Raw genomic sequence first — 27,305 nt, forward strand, 5'->3', positions numbered from 1 at the left:
CCCCTTTTATAGGCCAGAGGTCCTGGGTACAGAGGTTCGAAGCAGGAACTCCAGTGCCAGGCAAAGCGATAGTCCTTTTGCCTGGAAAAGCCAGAGGGGTTCTGAGATCTGTGATTGGGGCAGGGAAGCAGGATGCGGTTCTGGGGCCAGTATCTGGAAAATAATGTCGGATGCCAAGAAAGAGAAGCTGGTATTTATAGAACAAGCACCCCTGCTTGTACTCTGTCAATTTAAAAAAAAAGATTTATTTTATTCATGAGAGAGAGACAGACAGAGACAGGGAGACACAAGCAGGGGGAGAGGCAGAGGGAGAGGCAGAGGGAGAGGGAGAAGCAGACTCCCTGCTGAGCTGGCTCTATCCTAGGACCTGGAGATCATGATCTGAGCTGAAGGCAGACGCTTAACCATCTGAGCCACCCAGGCACCCCTAGTAAATAAAGTCTTAGAAAAAGAAAAAGAGGGGCACCTGGGTGGTTCAGTGGGTTAAGCCTCTGCCTTTGGCTCAGGTCATGATCTCGGGGTCCTGGGATCAAGCCCAGCATCAGGCTCTCTGCTCAGCCGGGAGCCTGCTTTCCCCTCTCTCTGCCTGCCTCTTTGCCTACTTGTGATCTCTGTCAAATAATTAAATAAAATCTTTTTAAAAAAAGATACAATAAAGTGGGAAACACCAGGGCACTTTGCCCATTTCATTCATCAAGCCATTCTTCCACTTACATAGAAAAATGGGTGGACTGGACTCCAGTGAGGAAAAATGTCCCTGCTACTATGGATTACAGTCATAAAGGTTAAAATAGAGACTGCGAATCTTGTGTTCAACTACTAAGAACTAGAAAAAGCGAAGAAAAATTCCAAAGATGAGTTTTACTTAGAGGAAGCTTAAAATGGAGTTAAAACATTTGACTCAACATTGTACAAGGAACATTTATACAGAATGTCATGGTCTGTTTTTGACAATTTAGAAACTTTTAACTTTCCTTGTGCCTTCTCTGTATGTTAAGACCACCCACCCATTAGGATCTGGAGCAGCTTGCCATAACTGCTTTATAGCGGTATATTGCATGCATTTGCACATGGAGGAAAAGAAAGATTATGAGAGCTCTGGCTCAGTTAGAAGAGCATGCGACCATTCTGGGGTTTTGAGTTTGAGCCCTGCAATGGGTGTAGAGGTTACTTAAAAAAAAATAAAAAGATTATGAAAAGCACCATGTCAAGTCTTGTACCCAATTTGAAAAAAACTGTTTCTAGTTCCTCAGATCTTTATGCACTGTGAATCCTAAAGGATCATGGCCTTTATGTTAGCCTGGGGAGGGGGAGTGGTGGGGGACGGTGGAAGCAGCAGCTGGGCAGGGACAGATTTTGTCCTGAGCAGTCGTGGAACACTGGCTACTGACCATTATCCAATATGCCTTCTTACTCAAGTATTCACAGCAGCTTTTAAAAAGCTTTTTTGTTTCTTAGACCCTCAGATCCAGGAGTGTGTGGGACAAGGTTGTGGGTGTTCACTTGGTAATTTGCCATGTCCTACAAATGTCCATCTGATGGGCACTATTATTCCCATTTTATACACGTTGAACCTGAGGCAGAGAAAGCTGTGAAGAAGGACTTCAGGGTTTTCAGGCCACATGAGGTGGGAGGGGTTAGGGCCTTGGATTTATTCTTGAAATGGGCGAGGTGGGGTGTCTAGAAGAAACATTTGGGTCAACGTTTTTGGTGTAGGCAAGATCTAGGGCTTGAAAATAGAAGTATCTGCAGACTAGGGATCTGGTCTTCATATGCCCCGGCTCAGAGGTACTCAAGGAACTTCTGCATTGGAGTTTCTGGTCTCCATGGGTTCTTGACAAGCACGCACACTAGGGAAATTCTGGTAAAACTTTAGCAGGGACTAATAAACATCTTAAGGGGACTTTGAATCTCATATCTGGAAATTTTATCAGCAATTGCAGTGAGAAAAACCAAGAGTTCTCTAAGCCCTTTTCTTTAGAGCAAATTATCAGCCAGAGACTGGGCCTTCCCCGGCTGGATTATAAGAGATCTTCTATTTAAGTAAGCTCTATGCCCAATGTGGGGCTTGAACTCACAACCCCGAAAATCAAGGATCACATGCTCTACCAACTGAGCCAGCCAGGCACCTCTACAAGGTCTTTCTAACATCAGGCATCAGGATAGCAGAGCAGGTGTAGGAAGCTGTAGTCTTTACTGATATCACTTAGGGGATCACTTTGTTGCAGTAACTCTTGCAGCGGACTATGCAATCTCAAGCCACACCAAGGGTGAGAACGTTTCACTTCCCAACAGCAGGGAGCAGGTGCCCCCCACCATGGCCTACTTACACGATGGTAACGGTGCTCCTCCTGCAAGCCCCCACTGCCTTTGCTCCCCAAAGGCCCTGCACAGAACACCTTCTCAGACCAAGTACCCAATACCTAACCAGTGGTGGTAGCCACAATGCCCCCTTTCCTGGCTCAGTCAGGAGGTATGAAGTTCCCTAGTCTCCACCCACCTGCCAAACTAAGCAGATTCATGACTGCTTAGGTAGAAGGGTCCTTGAAGCCTGTCCCAACTAGCTGGGGCCAGGAGGGAGGCTTCCAATATGGGACTCTTCCAATACAGGAACCTGTAATTTCAGTCAGTTCAGAGCTAGAAAACCACAACAGACTGGGACCCCTGGGTGGCTCAGTTGGTTAAGCATCTGCCTTTGGCTCAGGTCATGACCCTGGGGTCCTAGGATTGAGCCCTGCACGGGGCTCCCTGCTCAGGGGGGAGCCTGCTTCTCCCTCTGCCTTCCACTCCCCTGCTTGTGCTTGCTCTGGCAAATAAGGTGGCTCATCAATTTCTCAGTTCTGGAGGCTAAAGTCTAGCACAGTGCAGCATGGTTGAACTCTGTTGAGTGCTTTCCCAGACTACTAGCTTCTTGTATCCTCACGTGGCTGAGAACAGAAGGGGGAAGCTTTCCTGTGACTCAGGGTACTACCATTCATGACCTAGTTACCTATCTTCATCACCCCTGCTCCCCAAGAACCTCACCTCCTTACACCATCATATTGGGGTTTCAATATAGGACTTTTGAGGGAACATACTGAGTTTATTAACACATGCCCTACGAATGAGGGAATAAGGCAGTTAAAGATGTCCCAGAACTGGCTATCTGGTGGTATGGGACTTTTGCATCAATCAGGTAGAAGCCATAGACACCACCATTAAATTCCAAAAGGAGGGATAAAGCCAACAGGACCTCAGTGCAGCTGAGAACCAGGACCAAAGGGAGTAGCAGGAGGACTGAGGAACTAAGACCCGCTACAGGTGCAAAAGCAGACCCAACTATTGCCACCTTACCACCAAAGACCCTCACACCACCAGACTGAATGAATCCCTGTAGGAAGTTTGGTAATTGTTCTCAATGGCTGTACATGCCTACTCACTGTACTCAAACCCTCAAGAAGAAATGTGAAATGCCCATGAGGCTGAGGCACACAGGTTAAGTGTCCTACGCAAGATCAAATAGCTGGGGAGCAGCAGAGGCTCTGTTTTAATCCTGGATCTGAATCCAGAGTCTGGGCTCTTAGAACCTTGTTTTCAAGTCAGGATTCTTCCGTGTTCCTCAAAGGGGAATTTAGCACACTTCCTCCACTTCCCAACATTTCAGAGTCAAAAGAAACTGAAAATGCTGTTTATGAAAGGATCGAACTCCCACCAGATGTTAAATTCTCAGAACAATCCTGTGAGGAGGGTACCCACTGATGCTCCAAGATGCTAGGGAGATTCAAACTGAAGCAGTCGGATTCCCAAGCTGACAATGAACAAAACAATGGTGAAAAAAACAATGGAACCAAAAGGCTATCTCAGGAAACCCAATTCCAGCATAGTATTTATTTCCTCTGTAACCCCCAGCACCCCCACACTTCATGTATACCCAAACGCAACCAAACTTTGGGCTGGAGAGGTCTACTCTTTTTTTTTTAAAGATTTTATTTATTTGACAGAGAGATCACAAGCAGGCAGAGAGAAGAGGAAGCAGGCTCCCTGCCGAGCAGAGAGCCTGATGTGGGACTCGATCCCAGGACTCCGAGACCATGACCTGAGCCGAAGGCAGCGGCTTAACCCACTGAGCCACCCAGGCGCCTTGGAGAGGTCTACTCTTAACGGAAATTGCTGCCCACCCCCCAACTAAACTCTTTCCTAGAAGCATCCCTTGTTGATCTTCCATTTTTAGTTTGAAAACAGGTCAGCAAAGGAAAAAAAACACATATCAGTTTTTCATTTTTAAACTTTTTAATCAGCTCCGTGAAGAACATCCTAAAATGCTAGTGAGACACAACAGAGTATTTTTTCTTCCAGTACTAAAAAAAAGGACACTCACAAATACTTTAAGAAACTTCTGTATTCTCAAGGGTGGGGACCTTGAATAAAAAAAAACCCACCTCTAATTGTGCTGATTTCTTGTACTTGCATTTGGAAATGCTTATGTTAAATGCACGTTATTAAAAAAACAAAACACAACAGTCTGAACATTATTTTTTTGCCATAATCAGTAATCCTGAGAGCCCAAACTGAAAAATTGGCAGAAGGAAAAAATACCCAAACTCTACAAAAGTCCCAGGATTATTATTTAAAAGAGAAAAAAATTTTAAAAACACATGGAGCTTTCTAAAAGTTCTTTGTGACAAGCTACCTTGGGAGCTCAGTTCAAAAATAGAAGTTGATGTACTAAAACAGATGTCAGTGCAGCTCCAAAAATCTTTATAAATACAGCCATTTGGAAGGATGATCCTGGACCAGAAGTTTTATTCCTTGTGTATCTGAGAACAGTAAGAAGGGGAGAATTGTAATGTTGGGAAGGCAGAGGTACACATGCTCACCTCCCAGGGTTGGTAAGGATTGCTGAGCAATGCCGCTTCATCTCCTCCATACCCAGGCAAGAGATACAGGGTAGACAGGTTTTTAGACATCCCCTCCCAACAGCAGACTAGCTGATAGGCACCTGAGAGCAAAGGAGGCCTAGGAATGGTGTCAGGTGGGCCAGGTGAACTAAGTACAGGCAGGAGGAAAGCTCGAGTGGAACAGGACAGGGCTGGTGGACAGAGGTCCGCTCAGTGGCAACACATAAGCCTCACCTACATTAGGTGCACATGCCTCATCTCAGTTGTCGTAACTGTCTCTGTAATTTCCTCCAGAGTAGCGGTCATAACCACCCTGGCTTCTGGGAGAAAACATACATGGCAGTTAGCAAGAACATATCCTAGAAACCCTGGTATTAAAAACCACACATATTTACATATCCTGTCACGTTCTGTTATTACACACTGTAACATGTAAATCATGTATCAAACACATACTGTACAGAAATCACGTAATTACGGGACATGTAACTTGCACATAGCATATTACACACACAACACATACAACCAACAAAACATGATAAACATGTTATTACCACCTACCATATTACAATTGCATCATCTTACCATATACTAGTGCATCATACACACCTCAAAACACAGTATCACACTTAAAACCTCATTACAATTCGTAAAAACTGACACTAGTTAACACCAAAATCAAGTATGTATGAACTCCCAGGCAGCTGAGCTCTTAAGAAGAAAGCAGCACCACCAGAGCACCCCAATCCCTTGGCTACCCACCTGCCACCATAGTCTCTGGTCCTTCCATATCCATACCCATATCCTCCAGGTCGACTGTCATATCTGCCACTCCCATAGCCCTGGTCCCCACCACCTACAGTAGATTAAGAAAAAATTGAAAAGCAGCCATCTAGACATAAGTCACTAATAAGCCACTCTCCCCCATATCCACACTTACCACTGCACTTACCTCTAGAATAGCTGCGACCACGCCCATGGGCCCCAAAGGCACCCCCTCTAGTTCCCCTGGCTGACTTGCCCGCGTGATCCACACGGATCTGGCGACCATCCAGAGACTACGTGTGGGGAGACACAAGGAGGATGGGTTGGTGGTCAAACAGGGCAGTGGTGAAGGAAAAATGGGTAGGGCAGGTGGGCTTTTGCCCAGAAACTCCTGCTGGGCACCAGGTTCTGGGTGCCATGTTCCAGAATAAGCTCCTTTCACCAGAACGGCTTTATCAGGAGCCATAGAATCCCACAAAATGACCTGAATCCACCGTGTTCCCCCTGCTACTACTTACATCTTGACTGAACTCAGGCTGAGTTCTCCTCCCCACTCCTACAAGCTGCCCCACTATTAGGGCCAGACAGACACCTCTCTTGGTTTGAGACTTCAGAGTCCATCCCAGAAGACTCACGAGGTCCTCTCCGGGCCAGGCCCGCAGGTCTGCAGACTCTACTACCTAAGCCCAGGGCAGGTCAACCATCCACAGGTGGCTTCTCGGCCTCATGCAGGACCAGTCGTCGCCTCCCAGGCAGCCCGGCTCTGTCTGCCGCTGCCCTCCACCCCCTAGAACAGAAGGCAGTCACGCTCCTGTGAGTGGGCACTGCGGGGTTTGGTGGCCGCGATGCCCCTAGCAGACACAGAGGGAAAAACAGAAAGAATGGTGCAAGTGGCAGATGGGGGCAGGGCCCCTATGCAGGTAGGAGACCTCACCTCTCCATTCATGGCTCTCATGGCATCTGAGGCATGCTCTGGATTGGTGAAGGTGATAAAACCAAAACCCCGGGATCGCTGAGTCTCCCGGTCCTTGACAACAACCACTGGGGAAAAAGAGAAAAATGTGGGTAGGAAGAAACATAAGCCGCAAAGGGTGTCCCCTAGAGAACAGACCCCTCCCATCACTCCTCAACTGAAAATTAGGGGGTTCTTGCAAGATTACCTTAGAACTAGGAACAAAAAAAAAGGAATATGTGAAAGTCTGAGGTCCTGATTTTTCTTCTGTTTCTTGAAACTCAAGGGCCCCAGACTTTCAAACACCCAACTCATCATACAACTAGCCCATATCTCACCCTCCGAAATAGGACCGAAGCTGCTGAAGTGGTCTTCAAGAGCCTGTTCGTCGGTGTTGAAGTTGAGTCCTCCCACGAAAAGCTTCCCTTCTTCAGAAGACATGGCCGTCAATTTGAGTACTGCAAAGGGAGTACGAAAAAGGGTGGGAGAAACCGTAGAGAGAGAAAAAATGAAAAAAGCAGGACCACGAAAGGATAAAGAAAGAGGAAGACTACAAAAAAGAGAAAACAAAGAGACACCTGAACACAGACCTAAAAGAACAGCGGAAAAGCCGGGAATCGGCAGAGCCCGATCAGGGAAGCAGCCATTTGGGGGCGGCCTTCGCGCATGCTCAAATCACCACCACCACGCCCGTCATTTTGTGCCACTGCGCAGGGTCGGATCAACCTAGCGTTCCCTCCGCGCCGGCAGAACAAGATGGCGGCGGTCACGTGGTGGGGGGGGGGAAGGGCACCCGCGAATCTCGGCTGTCGCGCGGTCCCTCCCGCCACAGACGTCGCCAGTCCCTCCCAGCATTCCTCGCACTCGGATATAAGGAGCCAGCCTCCCACCAAAAGAAAAGTTTCATCTCTCAGCACGGACCCACCCACTCGGGAGAAGCCCAAGCCTACGTGTCAGAAGCCGCTGCTCTCCCCACTCGCGCACCTAGCTCCTGGCTGGCGCGTCGCACATCAGTGAGGCCAGGAGCAGCCGGCCCACAAGATACGCGCTGCTTACCTGCAAATTATGCAAAAGAACTGGAAGAACAGCTACCGTGCAGGAGCGGAGAGACTGGGAAGATTGCCGCGCAGGAAGACGCTTGATAAAGCGCACGTAGCATGCACGTCACGAAACGTCCCCCGCGCGCACCGGCGTTCATGCTCATTGGCTGAAGCCAGCAAGGGGGTGGGAGGAAGGGATGGCAGAGCAGACGGACCAATAAGCTCAGCATGCTTCCGGAAAGGGAGGCGAGCCTTGTGCGATTGGTGTACTGTGGAGTCCGTATCCATTCGCGGGCCCAGCGGTGCGCAGGAGCCTTTTCGCTCTGATACCCTTTTCCGGCCCTGACGTCACCCTGGCCGTCCTTGATGTCATATCGTCCATTGGTTCTGGCGTCTTCCCCTCCATCTCAGTCGTCTTCCTGCAGGTCCCCAAGACGTAATTACTGTAACCTCCTTCACCCCCCAGTTCTCTCGTATTCCTCAAGGATCGGATGTTTTATCCCCTACTTTACTTGTCGTCCTCACCCTTCACAGTCCTTAACGTCAGATCCTCTGTTTTCTCAGTGTGTGATGCTGATCCCTATGTTTTCTCTGCCCAACATCTAGCCGCCTGTCATGGGATCCTTTTTCCTGGCATCATTCCTTCTCATTTCTGACTTCAGCCCTACTCCTTATCTGACTGCCTCCCGAAGTCAGTCTCTTGATTTCTCTGCCGGTAGACTGCCCGAGATGCTTTCTACAAAACAGCATGCCCCAGTCTTCAGAGGGAGTAAATTCCAATCCACAGAACAATTTTTGTTATCATGGAGGGTCCCTGAGCCCTTGATCCGCAAAGACTTTCACAGTACACAGTGGACCTGTCCAGCTTTCAGAGTTTCTGAGCTCCCCCTCAAGGAAGACTGGGTTCCTCTGCTCTCAGAAACTCTACATTTCCAAGTCCTACTAAGGGTCAGCCCTCCAAATACAGACTAGATTTGTTAACTTTTGGAGTACACAATTGTATGCATCCACAAAATGAACTTGTCTGGCTTTTGCCATATCCAGGCATGGATGGACATGAATAGATTTCACATTGTGCATATACATAATAGTCTTAGGTAGGCCTCAGGGAATCTGAGGCCCCATGCAAAAAGAAGTACCCGTTTGACTCTCAAAGTGAGCTCTGATCATATTCTATGGTTCATAACACATCTTCATTGTTGTTACACAAAAAGCCCCTCATTTTATTCTCTTTCAATCCTGCACCCAACTTTTGTTCTCTTCCTTCTACAGTTAACCATTTTATTGGTTTTAAAGTGTATCTTTTTCAACCTTTCTTTCCTGATAAATGTATTTAAACCTACAGGTTTCTTGTTTTAACTGATTTTGCTGTGATCTACAAAATTTGCATGTAGTATTTTTATATTATTTAGTTGTAAATTTTTTAACATTTTATTTTTTAAGATTCTTATTTGAGAGAGAGAGCATGAGGTGAGGGGAGAGTGGGGTGAGGAAGGGCAGAGGAAGAAGGAGAGCAAGAATCCCAAGGAGAATCCCCACCAAGTATGGAGCCTAATCTGGGGCTCAGTCCCTGGACCCTGAGATCAGGACCTAAGTCATGAAATCAGGAGTCAGATGCTTAACGGACTGAACCATCCAGGTGTCTCTATTTATATTTTTAAGTAAACTCTATGCCCAACATGGGACTTGAACTCTTGACCCCACAATCAAGAGTCCCATGATCTATCAACTGCACGAGCCAGGTGCCCCCAGTTGTAAATCTTTTTTTTTTTTTTAAAGATTTTATTTATTTGATAGAGATCACAAGTAGGCAGAGAGGCAGGCAGAGAGAGAGGGGGAAGCAGGCTCCCCAGCGAGCAGAGAGCCCGATGTGGGGCTCGATCCCAGGACTCCGGGATCATGACCTGAGCTGGAGGCAGAGGCTTAACCCACTGAGCCACCCAGGCCCCCCAATCTTTTTTTTTTTTTAAGATTTATTTATTTGAGAGAGAAAGAGAGAGAACACAGGGAGGGGCAGAGGGAGAGGGAGAAGAAAAACTATAGCAAACTACTTGTTGAGCTCAGAGCCCAACTCGGGGCTTGATCTCAAGACCCTGAGATCATGTGGTGCCTGGGTGGCTCAGATGGTTGGGCATCTGCCTTTGACTCAGGTCATGATCTCAGGGTCCTGGGATATAGCCCAACTTTGGGCTCCCAGCTCAGCAGGGAGTCTGCTTCTCCCTCTCCCTCTGCCTGCAGCTCCCCTGCTTGTGTTTGCTCTCTCTTTCAAATGAATAAATAAAATGAAAAAAAAAAAAAAAAAAAGACCCTGAGGTCATGACCTGAGCTGAAACCAAGAATCAGGTGTTTAACTGGCTGCACCACCCAGGGGCCCCTTTACTTTCTTTCTTTTTAAAAATATTGTATTTATTTATTTATTTAGATTTGAGAGAGAGCAAGAAAGAGAGTGCGTGCACAGATGGGGGGAGAGGGAGAAGCAGACTCCCCGCCAAGCAGGGAGCCCAGTGCAGGGCTTGGAGGACCCCAAGATCATGACCTGAGCTGAAGGCAGATGTTCAACAGACTGAGCCATCCAGTCACCCCTATTCATTTTATTTAAGAGAGAGAGAAAGAGAGTGAGAGCAGGAGGGAGGGGCAGAGGGAGAGGGAGAGACTCTCAAGCAGACAAAGTGCTCGGAACTGGACACAAGGCTTGATCCCAGGACCCTGAGATCATGACCTGCCAGGTGGCCCTAGTTGTAAATATTTCTAAAGTTCCTTTATGATTTCTTTCATCTAAGAATTATTTAGTAATGTTTCAAAGATGGGTTTTTTTTTTAGCTTTTTGCTGTTGCTAATTTTATTGTACTATGGTCAGAGATAATGTTTAATATTGAATACTTTTTTTTTAAGATTTTATTTATTTATCTGACAGAGAGATCACAAGCAGGCAGAGAGGCAGGCAGAGAGAGGAGGAAGCAGGCTCCCTGCTGAGCAGAGAGCCCGATGCGGGGCTCGATCCCAGGATCCTGAGATCATGACCTGAGCCGAAGGCAGCGGCTTAACCCACTGAGCCACCCAGGCGCCCCAATATTGAATACTTTTGAATTCATCGAGATGTTAGTGCCCTAACATGGTCTATTTTTGTAACTAAGTGTAAGCATAAAAGTGGTCTTCTCTGGAGCGCCTGGGTGGCTCAGTGGGCTAAGCCTCTGCCTTTGGCTCAGGTCATGATCTCAGGGTCCTGGGATTGAGCCCCACATCGGGCTCTCTGCTCAGCAGGGAGCCTGCTTCCCCCTCTCTCTCTGCCTGCCTCTGCCTACTTGTGATCTCTCTCTGTCAAATAAATAAATAAAATCTTAAAAAAAAAAAAGTAGTCTTCTCCATTTGTTAAGTGTGGGTTATACAGGAATGTGTTCTTACATATATGTGAATATATAAAAACCATACATATATATAGGAATGTGTTTATATATATTAATATCTAAGTCATATATATAATATGATGTATAAATAAATGTGTATATATAAAATACCAAGCTTAAAAATGTATTGTTCACAGGTGCCTGGGTGGCTTAGTTGGTTAAGTGCCTGCCTTTGGCTCAGGTCATGATCCTGGGGTCCTGGGATCAAGCCTGTGTCAGGATCTGTGCTCAGCAGGGAGTCTGTTTCCTGCTTCTCCCTCTCCCTCTGCCCCCCACCACTGTGCGCTAATAAATAGATAAAATCTTCAAAAAAATTGTTCAGTACTCCTTAGGTGTGTATGTTTATGGTAGACATATTTTCCTGCCAATGAGTGTATGTCCTTTGTCTTTTGTGATCTTAAATTTTGTTATTAATTATTGGGATGGCTATCTCAGCTTTCTTTGGGCTTTTATTAATGTGCTCTATCCTCTCTTCATCTTTTCATTTTCAACATTTCCCAATCTTTGTGTGGGTGTTGTTGGACTGTTTTTCTTTTTGGGGACCTTTTTTTTTTTTTTTTAAATCCAACGAGGGTCTCTGTGTTCTAAATATTTTTGTGATTGTTATTATAGTAAAACTTCCGACATCCCATTTCGTATTCTCTATTTACAGTACTTTTCTGTTCCTTTTTTTCCTATCCTACTCACACCTACTATTTTCTTTAGGTCCCTTTTATATCACTTGTTCTGGTTTTATATTCTACTTTTATCTATTTATTGTATTTACTTAAAATTACTCATGTCTGGCCCAATACTTCTTCTGATATTATATTATATATTATATTGTTATATTATATTATATTATAATTATATGGCATACCCAGTACACTAGCCAGCCTCCAGGATGGCTCCCAACGATCCCTGCCTGTTGGGAATCACATCCTGTGTAATTCCCTCCCGTGTTGTCCTAGGGTTGGTTGGTGTGACCAAGAAAATATAGCAGAAGTGATGGTATGTCATTTTTGAGGTTAAGTTCTAACAGACACTACAGTTCCGTCTTGCTCATGGTCTCCTGCCTGCCTGTTGGGACCATGTGTTGTGAGGAGTTCCACGGAGAGGCTCAGGTGGCGAAAAATGGAAGCCTCCTCCCAGCAGCCTCCCGAGTGGGCCATGTTGGAAGTGGGTCCTTCAGCCGAGGGGTCATGTCTTCAGTCCTGACAACTTGCCTGAAACTTCAGATGAGACTGAGCTAAAATCACCCAGCTGAGTGGCTCCCAGATTCCTCCTGACACTCCAGAGGCTGAGAAAATAAATGTTTGCTGTTTTAAGCTGCTAAGTTTGGGGGTCATTTGTTCTAGAGCAGTAGATAACTAATACATCCGGTTTAATTTTCTCTGGAGGTGGTGATGCTGCCCCGGTGTCTAGTCATTTTGGGGGTGAGCTCAAGTTCCCCAGACAGGAGCAGTTGTGGCATGTACAAGGTCTCGAGGGAAGGCTGAGGGCCAGATTGGACTCTGCTCAGTCCCCTGGAGTTCAAAGGGTAAAGAGATGTGTGGGGAGACGAGCCAGAGGGTGGTCAGCCCCAGGTGCCACAGAAATAGAGCTACTTGGCAGTTCCTCTGATAGGGGTTTCATCTTTAAACCCCAAGAGGAGGCTGTCTCCCGAGGTGTCACCACCATCCCTGCTGTCTGGAGGGGGACAGGTGGAGGAATGATTGCCTCCAGCTGCTCATTTCCTTCCCTCAACACAGTTCTTGTTGTCCTCATCGTAGTCCCCTGCCCCAGACGACTGTAAGTGGTTGGGATAATGTCTACAGTAAGGGGCAGACAAGGACCTCCCCAACACAACATGGGGGAGAAGTTAAGAGCCAGACCTGAAACCCATCCTATTTGCTGCCTTCAGCCAGCGCCACTCAAAACAGAGGCCACTTAGAGTTAGCCTTCCGTTTTCCCACAGATCTCCATAGCTGTGTTGCAGTTTCTGGAACTCACATTTCCCTCTGTACTTTCTCCAGGGTTGCTTTTGGGCAAGGGGGTCGGCGGCTTGTGCTGTTTGCCACCATAGCAGGAACTAGAAGCCCCAAGTATTGTCAGGGAGAGAGGTTTCTGCCCTTCAGTGTATCTCCTATTCACAGAAATTACTCCTCTGACCCCCAGAGGTCCTAAGCTGCCATACACAGAATTGACTTGTCTGGCCCCTCAAATACCTGTGCTCATTAGTCACAGAATGCACGCAGAGGGTGTCAGCTGCTGCTGGACAAAGGGGACATTTCAGGTCCTCAAAGGACCGGATACCCTCATACCTTGGCTGGCTCTTGGGTGGCATGTGTGTGTCTGAGCACCTTATCCATACTTGGTTAGACCCATAGTCTTGGAGTACCCTGGACACAGGATGGTCTTGTCCAGCTCTTCCAGTGAAGCAAGCCCTCATCGGAGGAATGGTCAGCTTCCCCTCCAATACTAGGGCATGATGGGAACATCTTAAGTGTTCTCTCTAGCTCCATATGGCATTCTTGGGGAGACAGATGAGAGGATGGCAGTTCCAGTGCCTCTCATCTCTGTGCCTAGTGCAGCAATGACTTCTGGCCAGAATCTGGCATAACCAGGCCATAACCTGAACGAGCCCAGTTACCTACCCATCATCTGCTGTGTCCTTTGTGGAGGACAGCACCTGGTCCATGAAAGAATCCACCTTCTGAGAAGATAAGTGGGGAAAAGGGTCTTCTTTTGATCATTACCTTCCCCATAAGTAGGTGACTTCTTTTAGGCCCTGAGTTTTATCAGTGCTTGATTTGTGTGCCAATATAAATGGGATAGAGAAGGCTAAGGAATGGTTTCTGTTGCTAACATGGTTAAGACGGGTCCTCATGGGATTCCTAGGTACCTTGGTCATTGGGCGTCTACCTTCAGCTCAGGTCATGATCCCAGGGTCCTGGGATTGAGCCCCCCATCGGGCTCCCTGCTCAGTGGGAAGCATGTTTCTCCCTCTCCCTCTGCCCCTGCTTGTGTTCCCTCTCTTGCTGTGTCTCTGTCAAATAAATTAAAAAAAAAATCTTAAAAAAAAAAGGCCCTGATGAGCTGCAAACCCAATCTAGGACTTAGAGCCCTAGGCATGGCAAGGCCACTGTCCCTCGAGCTGGTCCCAAAGCAAGTGATAAGAATAAATGCCTCAGACCCTGCCCAGGACTGCCAGCATTACTGCATAAGACTCACAGGGGAGGGTCTGGATCCTAGAAATGGTGACATGCAGAACAGCAGAAGTGGTGGCCCAACATTACTAAGTAGCCTGTCTGTGTAATGAGACTTGCCCTTTTGGAGTCACGGACTCCCCCTCTCATGCCTCATTTGGGGGCCTGTCCTGAAAACGTACGTTTATAGCCATAATCCAGACCCTTACTGGCAGGCAGATATACCACAAAACAGCCTTGGGCCTCCCCCAAGCAGTCCTCAACCTGGGCTCACCTAGAACCAGTTCTTGGCACCCACTCTCCTGCCACTGGGGAAGCAGGGGCCACCCTCCACCAAATGAGGTATTTCCACTCCATCAGGTCAGGAGCCCCTGGGGACCCCATCTATAATAAAAACCAGAGAGAGGGTAGAGAAATACACAGACCACAGTGACCTTCGTGTGTGCAAAGTACAGTTGTTAAAAACAATACAACATAAACTGAGAAAGGAGGCTGTGGCCTCCATGGGGCAGTGCCAAGGCACAGCCCCACACTCTCAGACCTGGGGAGAAGGGGCCCTGCCCTCCAACAGGTCTAGGGCTGGCAGGCAGGGAGCTGGGGGTTTCATGTATAGGCCCCCATGGTAAAGAACAGAGATCTGGTGGTGGGACTTATGGTGGGCTGGAAGGAGCCTGATCAAGACGGGGCTGTGGCCTCGGCCCCCTCCTCGGAGTCCCACACCTCTGACTGTAGGTAATCAGCAAAGAGAGCCTTGGCCCGGCGCAGGACGCGCCCCAGGTGGTGTTTCCGCACAAGGCGGTCAAAGTGCATGGCCAGCTCGTTGTAATCTAGCCCGTTGCGCATGATGTGGTCACGGTGCTCCAGCAGGATGGCAAGGCAGAGGAAGAGCATAAATGGGTTCCCTCGGCCAAATTCCTGGGGCGGGGGCAAGCCCAGTGGGGGTGGGGGTGGCAGGGATTTCCCAGGTTCTTGTGGGGAGCCCAACTCTGGCATCAAGGGGGATCCTGCAGCCACATCACCGGCGGGAGAGGCCTCTTGAGTGGACGGCGGAGATGAGGAGGAAGGGGAATCAGGGCGGGAAGACGAGGAGAGTGGGTCTGAGGAGTTCAACAAGGGCTCAGAGAGGGACTTGGAGCTGATGAGGGCAGCTGGGTGGGGCAGCTGGACCAGAGGGTCCCTCCTGGAGCCCGTGTTATCCCTGAGTTGCTGGAGGTCATCCAGACTGGCTTGTCTCAGGAGACGCCCCCCGCCACCAGGCCCCTGGCTGGTTGTGACCAAATGGTCAACAGCATCGTCGAAAGCACCGCCTCCTCCCCCGGCAGGCCTCAGCATGTGCCTCTGTCGCACAGGCCGCCCCCTGTGGCCACTGAAGCCAGTGTCTGCCACCTGGCTGGGGGGTCCGACAAGCTCTACCTCATGTTCAGGAGGATCGGGGGGCAGCGAACTCCAGGTGACCTCGAGCATGCGGAGGGCATCATCAAAGGCAAACTCGCGCTTGAGTTCAAGCAGCAACCAGCGGTAACAGAAGAACAGGTCGTCGGCCCCGGCTTCTTGTAGGTACTGGTAGAAGTCAGGGTCAGCATGTCGCAGTAGCAGCTTGAGGTGGGCAAACTTGGTGGCCATGGCGCGGCCATCGGGATGAAAGTTTGCGGCCAGGCGCTTCATGATGCCACAAAAGCAGACGAAGGCATGGCCTTCGTGGTCCATGACGGCGAGGATGGGCGAGGCGAGGTCGCTCATGCCCTGGCAGTAGGACACCTGCGGGTGCGTGACGGCGTAGGTAGTGAGTAGGTCGTGCAGCGCCCGCAGGTGCGGGCCGTCCTCAGGCCCCGCATAGTAGGGGTGGGCCCGGTCTGTCCGCAGCACATCCTTGAGGACTGTGCTGCGGATGAATTCCAAGTCCTCGGGGCTCGCTCGCTGTGCCCACTCGCTCTTGAGCTGCTCATACTCACGACTCTTGCGTTTCATGTAGTCCATCCGCTCACGGCCCGTCAGCCCATCTGGGTACACGTTCAGTAGGTACCGCCACACCACCTGGCCAGGGACAACAGGGAGAAGGCTGAGGCTCGACAAATGAGCCACCACATCCTGGTGGATGTGGCCCCCACCCTGCGGCCTTGGGGCCTTTGTCTTCCCTTGGAAGAGTCGGCCTTCCCACCTCTGCCTCCCAGCCCCTCCTCGGGAGGGCTGGCTGCCCTGGAACGGCTCCACTCCGTATGCCACCCCATGACAGCAAGGTCCACTGTGTGTGTGTCTCGTGAGCTAGTCACAACTGCAGGAGTGACAGATCTGATGAGTGACCAAGGCGGCTCACCTTTCGCAGGGAGGGCTCAACACCGCCGTGATAGATCCGCAGGCGCAGCTCCTCAGGGCGCGAGAGCTGGCCCTCATGGTTCAGGTAGGTGTGAAACTCAGCATCGCTCAGGGGAGGCTTGAAGGGCTTGACGTCTTCCCCATATGACCAGCTTAGCACCTGCTGGACCTTAGACAAGGTGCGGCCCACCTGTGAAGGAGGAAGAAAGGCCGCCAGTCAGCTGGGCAGGCTATGGGCAGGTGCCAGCCAGCATGCTCAGAACCAGGGGTACCACGTGGGCCTGCCCTCCCCCTGCAGCTGGCCACAGGGGTCCCTGAAACCACCTGAGAGAGGATGGACTGCGTGAAGGGCAGGGCAGCTGTCGTCAGTGATGACCTTTTCTCAGCCAGGAGCACATCGGAGCCAATGACATCCTTGGGGCTGATTATGTCCCAGTCTTCCAGCAGAGGGCCTAGGCACACAGAATGACATGACCCCAGAACGGGGATGAGAGGCCCACACCTCAGGGGTGGGTTCATCTCCTAACAAAGCTAGGACCCACAGGGCAGTGAATGACTCCCGCCCTCTCTTCCCACGTCATCTAAATCAGGTAAAACATAAAACCGTGAACAATTCTTTTTTGATAACTGTCCCACAAAACAGCTCAGCAGACTCTAAGCAGTATTTTAGTGGGATAAAGTAACAGTTACTGAGCACTTACTACGTGCCAAGCACTGCGACAAGGGCTTCACTTTATGCCAGGAAGTGTTCTGAACCCTTTGCAAGTATGGACTCATTTAATATTAACATCCTTCCTCTAAGTTGGGCACTATTATTTTTTTTAAAGATTTTATTTATTTGAGACAGAGTTGCAAGCATGAATGAGGCGGGGAGGGACTGAGGGAGAGGGAGAAGCAGACTCCCCTCTGAGCAGGGAGCCTGATGCGGGGCTCGACTCCAAGACCCCGAGATCATGACCTGAGCTGAAGGCAGATACTTAACCAACTGAGCCACCCAGGCACCCAGTACTATTATTACTCTTACTATTATTATTATTTTAAAGATTCTTATCTCTGAGTAACTGACACACCCAACATGGGGCTTAAACTCACAACCCAATATCAAGAGTCACATGCTCCACTGACTGAGCCAGCCAGGCGCCCCCAGTTAGGCACTATTATTAACACCATTCTTTCCATAAGGAAATAGGCACATGAGATAGTTGCCTTCAGCATCATAGCTAGTAAGTGAAAGAACTAAATTTGAAGCCCAGGCCCAAAGCTCGAGAGCCCAAACGCTTAATCTTGTATTCACGCTAGTCTCATCCTACAACTGGTACAGATTACCATGATCATTCTGATTTCATGATGACAAAAAAGGTTGTCCCACCTGTCCCACCCCACCTGTGATGTATGGCTGAAGTGGCAGTGGCCACATGAAGGAAAGTTTGAGAGACTTAAGAGATGTCAGCCCTGGGGCCCCAGAGCTGCCAAACTGACAACAGCAATGCCCAGTGGATTTCAAACTCTACTGTATGAAACAAATCAACTTGGACTTGTTTAAGCCATTGTCACTGCAGGCCAATGCTGTCCCTAAGCAGCCTGTCCATGGGATCCACTGTACCTTCTCCACAGCAGTGAGGGAGGAATAAACCCTAGGCCATATCTGAATGTCACTGCCTCCCCTTGGGTGTCTCATAGAGCACTGAGTGCCTCTGGAGTCCAGAAGGAGAGCTCAAGGTTCACTCTGGATACGACCTCCTCCTCTGATCTTCTATCTGTTCATTTGCTTGAGCCAGAAACCTGTGAGACATCCTTGCCACCTCCCACTCTCTCAAATCCCAGGGCCAAACTCACTAAGCCCCGGGGCTTCCATATGCATAACATACTTCAATTCCACCTCTCCTCTCCTCTCTGCCTTGTCACCTATCTGAGTCACCACATCTCTCACCTGAAACTGCCTCTTTGCTTTTCTCCACTCTCCCAACAGCTGCCAGAGTAGTACTTGGGAAACAAAGTATGAAAACACTTAATAGGCAAAAGGAAGACGGTCAAACTAATGGTCTGAAAGACCAAATAGAAGAACCCGTTCAAGGTACAGAGCTAGAGCTTGATGATTTGAGTGACAATGTAGAGAGACCTGGAGGACAAGTCCTGGAGACTTAAGATGCAAGTAGTTTGGTTCCTCAATTCTGGAAGCAAGAAGACAATGGCTTGCCACATCCATGGAGCACTGAGCAGAAAGCCTGGAGATGCGAGGGCCCCCACCCAGCCAAGATAGTACGCATCTATCATGGCGAAGAAAAGACATTTTTGGTCACTGGAGTACATCCAACATGGCCATGCACTTTGTTGGAGAACAAGAAGTTCTCTAAGCAAATGACTACCGAATGACTACCAGGGCTCCAAGCGGGGGAAGGCGAAAGGGAGGGTAAATGGCAACAGTCCCCAAGTTTTTAATATGTATAATTAAACATGAAATGACAAAGGTACCATGATTTGTGGGATACCTGAAACATAAGTGATGTACTATAAAGAAAATATGATAGCCTGGAATTTAAAAAGAAATTTCCATCTATCTATCTGTCTATCTATCTATCTATCTACAAATAAAAAGAAATTATTATCTAACCAAAATGCAGAAGTTAAAGGTTAGGGATCAGAGTAAAAAATAAGAATTAAAAGTGTTCCAAAGCTTCCATTTCAAGGGCCTGGGAGGGTGGGAGAGACTGCAAGGAGAAAGAGTTCACTGTCAATTGCTTAAGAAAACATAAATCCTGGTATAGGGTTTTTGTGAGAGACACACCTAAAACTAAGTGACAAAGAAAGGCTGAAAGTTGAAGAAACCTAAAGGTATTCCTGGCAAACACCAACAAACAGAAAGCGAGCGCAGCCATGTGAATGTCAGGAAGAGCACTGCTCAAGGCCAGAAGTATTACAGGAAAAGAAAGACATTCTACATTGATTAAAAAAAGAAAGAACCCATGAATAGAATGGCAAAGGATTTCTACAAGCACAAACATCCAGTGGCAGTGCCTGATCCGAACTGCCATAAGACTATACATAGTCTTTATATAACCTACTAAGTGTGAACGCATACACATTTCCCTGGAGAAGCATCCAAATATTTCATTATGGGGTGCTGTCCCAGGCCCTGCTTGTGCTATTACATAATAGATGCTGTGTGTACTACATTTTCCGATAAAACTGTCAAACTTCCCAAGCCCTAAATTAATATATGAATTCTGTGCAATGCCAATCAGAAATCTAATGGGGTTTTTCCTGGAACTGGATAAAAATTATTTTAAGGATTGTATGAAAGAATTCACATTTAAGAACAGTTAAGAAAAAGAAGAGCCAAGAAAAAGAACAGTGGGAGGATGGCAATGCTTGCCTTATTAAAATTAACCACACAACCACTGTGATAAAAATATGGTGTTAGCACAGCAATAGACAAATGGAGCCAACTGGTGGAATGCGGTAAATAGCCCAGAAATAAATGCCAAGTACACATAGGAACTCACTATATGATAAAAGTGTCATTTCAAATCAGTGTAAACATGGTGGTTCTTTAATAAATGATGCTGGCATAACTGACTGTTTATCTGGCATTTTTTTTAAAAAACCAGGTGTACTTATTATAATGTTCACAGAGTAGAGATTTATATGTAAAAAAAAAAAAAACAAGCACATTAGAAGAAAACATAGGAGAATATTTGTATAAGCTTGGGGATGGGGAAGATGTTCCAAAGGGGAGATACTCAGAAATCATAAAGGAAGAGATAGGTATTATGTATAAGACTGCATACAAATTTTAGTTTTCAGTAGGACAAAAAAAAAGACACTGTAAGCAAAGCCATAGAACAAAAGATAACCCGGGAAAAAATATTTGCAGTCCATGTGACAGAAAGAGGATTCATATCACAACTGCACAAATTGGTGGAAGGCTTAGGCTTGCTAATCTTCCCTTTGTAGAGGTGGGAGAAACAGACTTCTTACCGGAAAGAGGGACTGGCCTTCCAAGTTGTCACAATATGCTTGTTGCTTTCACAGTCATGAACATGGTCACAAGAACGTCATTAATAATCTTTCTAATAAGAGCCCCATCTATTGGATACTTATAAACATATAGTTTCAGTGTCTATTTTGCAGGTGAGGAAACCAAAGCTTCAGGAATTAGTTAAGTGATTGAGCTAAGCACCCAGGGCTAATCTGGCAAAAGTTCCTGTCTCTGGCTACCTGTCTTTGCCTTTTGTCCCTCTCCCCATTTCTGTCACTATCTTTCTCCCTGACTCCAGTTTTTCTGTCCCTCTCTCTACCTCTTGCTCTTTTTCTCAAGGCTGCCAATCTTTTTTTTTTTAATTTTAAAAAGATTTTATTTAGGGGCGCCTGGGTGGCTCAGTGGGTTAAGCCTCTGCCTTCGGCTCAGGTCATGATCTCAGGGTCCTGGGATCGAGCCCCGCATCAGGCTCTCTGCTCAGTGGGGAGCCTGCTTTCCCCTCTCTCTCTGTCTGCCTCTCTGCCTACTTGCAATCTCTCTCTCTGTGTCAAATAAATAAAATCTTTGAAAAAAAAAAAGATTTTATTTATTTATTTGTCAGAGAGAGAGAGAGTAAGCACAGGCAGACAGAGTGGCAGGCAGAGTGGTAGGCAGAGGCAGAGGGAGAAGCAGGCTCCCTGCTAAGCAAGGAGCCTGTTGTGGGACTCTATCCCAGGACACTGGGATCATGACCTGAGCCGAAGGCAGCCGCTCAACCAACTGAGCCACCCAGGCGTCCCAAGGCTGCCAATCTTAACAAGCCCACGATTTCATAGAATCAAATGGTTAAAAGCAAGGAATCTGAAGCTAGTTTGGCCACCACCTGGGTTCAAATCCTGCTCTTGCACTTACTGTCTGTGTGACATGCACAAGTCCTGTTCCCCTCTCTGAGCCTTGGTTTCCTCAACTATAACATAGGAATGACTGTCATGCCTACCCTGTAAGGTTGTTTTGACAATCAAATGAATAAATATCATGTGTGTAGAATGGTTCTAAGTGTTCAACACATGTTAGCTATTTATATGTTACTAGGACATCCTTAAAAGACCTCAGTCATCCCAAATGGGCATGTGAATTTCCTGAGGCAGGGCATCATGTCTTTCACTCCACAACTTTTTATTTTATTTTATTACTTATTTTTAAAGATTTTATTATTTTTGTTAAAGATTTTATTTATTTACTTGATAGAGATCACAAGTAGGCAGAGAGGCAGGTGGAGAGAGAGGAGGAAGCAAACTCCCTGCTGAGCAGAGAGCCCAATGCAGGGCTCAATCCCAGGACCCCGAGATCATGACCTGAGCTGAAGGCATAGGCTTTAACCCACTGAGCCACCCAGGCACCCCAAGATTTTATTTTTAAAAGATTTGTTTATTCATTTTAGAGAAAGAGAAACAGAGACAGTGGAGGGAGGGACAGAGGGAGAGAACCTCCCAGCAGACTCCCCACTGAGCATGGAGATGGATGTGGGGCTCGATCCCATGACCCATGAGACCATCACCAAAGCTGAAACCAAGAGCTGGATGCTCAACTGACTGAGCCACCCAGATGACCCAAGATTTTGTTTGTTTGAGAGAGAGAGAGAGAGAGAGAGCATGAACAGGGCGAGGGGCAGAGGAAGAGGGAGAAGCAGACTCCTCGCTGAGCGCAGAGCCCAAAGCAGGGCTCGATCTTAGGACCACAAGATCATAACCTGAGCCGAAGGCAGAGGCTTAACTGAGTCACCCAGGAGCCCCCAAAATTTTACTTTAAAAAATGTCAAGGGTGCCTGGGTGGCTTAGTTGGTTAAACATCTGCCTTCAGCTCTAGTCATGATCCCAGGGTGCTGGGATGGAGCCCCATGTTGGGGTCTCTCCTCAATGGGGAGCCTGCTTTTCCCTCTCCCTCTGCCTGCTGCTCTCCCTGCTTGTGTTCTTTCTCTCTCTGTTGAATAAATAAATAAATTTCAAATCTACAATAAAGTTAAAAAGATGATTTCATTGAATACCCATACATCCTTCAACTAGCTCGCCTAACTATTCACATTTTTCGCCACACTTGCTTCATCTTGCTCTCTCCATATAGATACATATTATTTTTTAAAAAGATTTACTTATTTCAGAGAGAGAGAGAGAGAGAGGGAGAGTGTGTGAGCACAAACGGACAGAGAGGCAGAGGGAGAGAGAATGCTTGAGCAGACTCCCCACAGATCGTAAAGCCCGACGTGAGGCTTGACCACAGGACCTGAGATCATGACCTAAGTTGAAATCAAGAGCTGGCCGCTTAACTGACTGAGACACCCAGGTGCCCAAATACATACTACTTTTTGCTGAATTATTTGCAGACATCATGACACTTTACCCCTTAATACTCAACTGTGTTTTTCCTGAGAACAAGGGGCTCTTCCTTCAATAACTGTGATACCATTACCATACCCAGGACATTTAACACTGACAATATTATCATCTAATATATGGTTTGTAATCAAATTTTTGGACCCATGTCTTAATTTATCTGTGTGCTCCCAGGGGCCAACATAGGTGAGAGTCAGGGAACAAATATGAGAAGAGAGGAAGTGGCTGAGAAAACAAGGGAATAATGAATGAGTGAGCATGAGTGCAAACAAATGATTATGTGCGCAGGATGAATGAATGAATGAATACAACCATCATTATTATAATCAGCATTGTATAGTTATGTGTTATTATAATGGAAACATACAATACTACATTTCTATTGTTATGCTGCATCATATAATTATACCCTATATTACTAGATTATATAATAGTAAATCTAATATGATAAATCGTTAGAGCTAATGTTGTTTTAATATTCTTATTTTATTTATTTATTTAAAAGGTTTTATTTATTTATTTGACAGACAGAGATCACAAGCAGGCAGAGAGGCAGGCAGAGAGAGAGGAGGAAGCAGGCTCCCTGTCGAGCAGAGAGCCCGATGCGGGGCTCGACCCCAGGACCCTGGGACCATGACCTGAGCTGAAGGCAGAGGCTTTAACCCACTGAGCCACCCAGGCGCCCCTAATATTTTTATTTTAGAGAGAGTGGGGGGAGAGGTAGAGGGAGAGGGGCAGGGAGAGAAAGAGAGACAGACAGACAGAGAATCTCAAGCAGATTCTGCAGGGAGTGCAGAGCCGTACATGGGGCTCCATCTCACAACCCTGAAATCATGACCTAAGCTGAAACCAAGAGTTGGATGCTCAACCGACTGAGATGCCCAGGTGCCCCTAGAGCTAATATTTTTTGAGCATTCATTATGCAGCCATGTATCATTCCAGGGATTTTACATGAATTTTCCTGTTTAATCCTCATCATGGCCCCAAGATACTATTATTTCTACTTTACAGGTGAAGAAATTGGGGCCCAGTGGCCAAGCCAGGATGTGGACCTCAGACACCTTTTTCCTCTCAAGTCCACTGTGAGGGAGTGTACTGTAAGGTGTGGAGTGATCCCGTGGGGGAAAGGGTGGGTCCCAGAGCAGGGCCCCCAGGGCTCTGCCGGGTACTCACTGTCCTCGGTGGGCCGAATGTCTACCCGCAGCTGCAGGTAAGGTTTGGAGGCAGTGGCGAAGGCTGTGCTGAGGTCCCAGTCAGACAGGAGTGAGAGGTAAGTTTCCTGCCCCAGCCGATCCCGGCCCAGGTAGCTGATGCCAAAGTTCTTCTTCCTGGACAGAGGAAGTGTGGCAGCTCTCAAGTGCTCCCAGTGCCATGTAGGGCCCAGGGACAGTTTCCATGAAAAGCCAGGGAAGGCAGAGATGATGTGGAACAACTCTCTACTATGTGTTGGGTACAGTGCCAAGGATTTCGGGCTGTCTGAGGTCAGACAGTGTACCTCTGCTTTGTTACACAAACACAGAAACAGATACACAACTGCTGGTATCTAGAGGGCACACTGAAAGCTTAAAATGTTGGCCCCCTCTAGGGAGGGTGACAGAGTAGTTGAGGGACAGAAGTGGGAAGAAAACAGTTTTCTTACTGCATAAAAAATAAAGCAAGCTGTGTGTTTGTTATTTTTCACAGCAAAAAATGTTTACCCAAAAAAGTCAACTAAGAATTTGTTCTTCAGATATACTTGAGCAACTATGTGATGAACAACGTTGTTTAACTATTGTAACCATGGAAACATCCCAAGTAGACATCACTTTTGTACTCTCTGAATTTGTTACCATGTGCTTGTATTCCTCTAAAATAACAATCACAACAAAATAACCATCACACCTGTCCCCAAGAGACACCACTTTTCATCTATCAGGGCAGCAAATTTTCCAGTGCTTTCTAGTAACCAGTGTTTCTTAGGGAAAGAGGCATTTTATATGTTGCTGGGGAGATTATAAATTGGCAAAAACCTAGCTGAAGAGCATTTTAGAAATAGCCGTTGAAATTTTAAAAAGCACACACCCTTTAGTCCAGCAATACCACTGCTAGGAATTTAGCCTATGACTAGATTTCCCCCAATACTCTAGGATATGCAAATGTGGCAGTTCACTGTGGGATTTGTAATAATGAAACAAACAAACAACAACAAAAAAGCCAAACAACCACTGTTGAAGTGGGTGGCCCCATGGTCAGTCCCCCAGCATCCCGTAACTCACCCATTCAAATCAAAGGCTCGGATGAGGATGTGCTGTAATACATCGAGCGAGGTGATCTGGGGGTCGACGGCGAAAGAGCGGAACTCAGGTGACAAAAAGCTCTCACACTTCTGGGGAGATAAGACACAGAGTGGGCCATCAGGGGCCACATCACCAGACTGAAGCAGGCAGAGTGACGGATAGGAGGCAAGGTCAGACAAGTTGTGGGCAGGGGCACATGGAAGCAGGTGTTCTGGGTTATGGGCTTTGGTTTTTGCTCTGAGTGAGGGGTAAGACTTGGAGGGTTCTGTGCAGAGAGGGGACGTGATCTGACTTAGGATTTAACAGGATCCTTCCAGCTGCTCTTAAGAGAACAGGTTGTGGGGGGCAAGGGAGAAAGCAGCAGTCCAGTGAGAAGGAGGCTACTGCAATGGTCCAAGGATCCAATTCTTCTTCTTTGTCCCGATGGTTGTCAGGATCACCAGGTCCAGTCTGGCTCCCATTAAATCAATACTCAGTGCTGCAACAATTTAGCACATCTACTTACAATACTTCCCTGCTTAAATCTCTTCAGAGGCAACCCCAGGGTGCCCAAAAGGTGGGCCTATAGGACACTAGCCAGCCTCTCTTCAGTCAGCTTTTTTGAACTTTACACTCTGGTGCTACCAAACTGCTGGAAGTTACTTTGAACACATCCTGGCTGCGGGCCTTTGCTTGTGCTGATCCCCGCTGTCTGGAAAGTCCTTCCCACTTTCTTCCAACGGGCTCACCCAGAGCTCAGGTATGATCTCTTTTCTGAATTCCCAAACCTCTACCTTAGAGCTTCCTGTATTACCCTGAGGTGACCTGTTAACTTCTTTCCAGAATCTACTTTCTCACCAACACCAGTGCCACCACCCTAGTCTGAACCACCATCACCACTTGCTGGAGCTATGTATGGCAACAGCTTTCTTAGAACACATGCCAGAGGCCCTTCCCAATCTGCTTCTCTTTTACCTCATTGTTTTACCCCCTACCCACCCCTGCCCTTGTTCTCTTGCTCCAGCAATATGGGAACCTAAGGGAACATGCCAGGCTCATCCCCACCTCCCAGCCTTTGCCTTCGCTCTTCTCTCTGCTTCCACTCTTCCTCAGATACACATACGGAGTATGTGTATCTTTTTTACCTGGGTCTCTGCCCCTTCAATACCTTTCTAGGGACTTCCTGCTACAACCCTGGCTAAAGGAACTCCCTAGTTCAAAAGCTTTTTCGTTATCTCCTCACGACATTCACCAGTGTCCAAAGCATCTCATTGATTTAGCTGTCTTCCCGATAAGCACGTCAGCTCATCCCGGGTGAGACTGTAAATGTGCACATAGGTACATGTCTCTACATATTAATTGACTTCAGCACCTCCTTTCAGACACCAACAGTCCCCCTTCAACTATTTAAGGCCCCTCCTCCAGCCCTATGGCCCCTCCTCTCTACCCATGATCTCCACCTATCCATTCCTCAGGCCCCTACCCCTCCATTTTCAGTCCCTAAGTCCTCAGGGCCTGCCCAGCATTTCTAGGTCCAGCCCCCACTCCCCCACCCCTGTCCCCACCACTATCACTCTGCCCTCAAGCCTCGCCCCCCAGGTTAACACCCCAAATCTCGGTTCCCGCCCTCCGGCCTGAGAGAATCACCGCTTTCCCCTCCCCTGGGCACCCCAGGAGGGCCGGCCGACCAACTGTCAGCCTCACCTTGACTCGGACCCGTACCACCTCTCGCTCCTCCTCCTCAGCCGCCGCCGCCTGGGCTCCCCCGCCAGGTGGGGGCGCTCCAGAGCCGACCAAATCCGAGGCTCCAGAGGCCGACGCCATCCCGCCGCCACCCGCCTCGGGGCGACGGTTGACCGTTGCCCCCCACCTCTGTGCGGACTCCACAGTTCGGGCGCCCGCGGCCCCACCTTGTGGCCCAGCGCAGGCGCAGAGGGCGCTGTGAGACCCTGCCCCCCCGCTGCCCCTCCCGCCAGGCACAGGGTGGAGATGGCCTCTGCGCACGCGCTTAAAATGCTGTTGCCAGGTGTCCCGCCCCCAGAAGCCGTGCATTGTGCCTCACTTCCAACAATGCGCAGGCGCATACTGAGGTCCCGCCTCCCCTCGCCAGCGGTTTGGTTGTCTGGGCAGCTTAATTCCAGATTCACCTACGTGTTACTGTGACGATCTACTCGGGCGAGAGAA

The 27,305-nt window shown here is 48.0% G+C and overlaps 2 protein-coding genes across 5 annotated transcripts; both read right to left on the reverse strand.

The window, feature by feature from the left end:
• Positions 1-4,250: 4,250 nt before the first annotated feature.
• Positions 4,251-7,792, reverse strand: RBM3 (RNA binding motif protein 3). 3 transcript variants are annotated; one of them, XM_047715333.1, is made up of 7 exons: positions 7,651-7,792; positions 6,933-7,052; positions 6,577-6,683; positions 5,830-5,935; positions 5,640-5,733; positions 5,112-5,194; positions 4,251-4,796 (listed from the first exon to the last, which is right to left on the reverse strand). In XM_047715333.1, exons 2-6 carry the CDS (start codon positions 7,033-7,035, stop codon positions 5,137-5,139), a joined length of 468 nt encoding a protein of 155 aa, XP_047571289.1. In that variant the 5' UTR covers positions 7,036-7,052; positions 7,651-7,792; the 3' UTR covers positions 4,251-4,796; positions 5,112-5,136. The 3 variants fall into 3 exon arrangements, with proteins under 3 accessions (XP_047571289.1, XP_047571287.1, XP_047571288.1); XM_047715331.1 differs by having other exon boundaries at positions 5,112-5,197; XM_047715332.1 differs by lacking the exon at positions 7,651-7,792 and adding an exon at positions 7,185-7,621 and having other exon boundaries at positions 5,112-5,197.
• Positions 7,793-14,640: 6,848 nt separating this feature from the next.
• Positions 14,641-27,094, reverse strand: TBC1D25 (TBC1 domain family member 25). Of its 2 annotated transcripts, none has more exons than XM_047715318.1 (6): positions 26,826-27,094; positions 25,122-25,231; positions 24,040-24,194; positions 16,843-16,970; positions 16,520-16,708; positions 14,641-16,239 (listed from the first exon to the last, which is right to left on the reverse strand). In XM_047715318.1, exons 1-6 carry the CDS (start codon positions 26,943-26,945, stop codon positions 14,881-14,883), a joined length of 2,061 nt encoding a protein of 686 aa, XP_047571274.1. In that variant the 5' UTR covers positions 26,946-27,094; the 3' UTR covers positions 14,641-14,880. The 2 variants fall into 2 exon arrangements, with proteins under 2 accessions (XP_047571274.1, XP_047571275.1); XM_047715319.1 differs by lacking the exon at positions 26,826-27,094 and adding an exon at positions 26,374-26,403.
• Between the last annotated feature and the right edge of the window lie 211 nt (positions 27,095-27,305).

Source organism: Lutra lutra, chromosome X (genome assembly GCF_902655055.1).
Source record: "Lutra lutra chromosome X, mLutLut1.2, whole genome shotgun sequence".
In the NCBI taxonomy this organism is placed as follows: domain Eukaryota; kingdom Metazoa; phylum Chordata; class Mammalia; order Carnivora; family Mustelidae; genus Lutra; species Lutra lutra.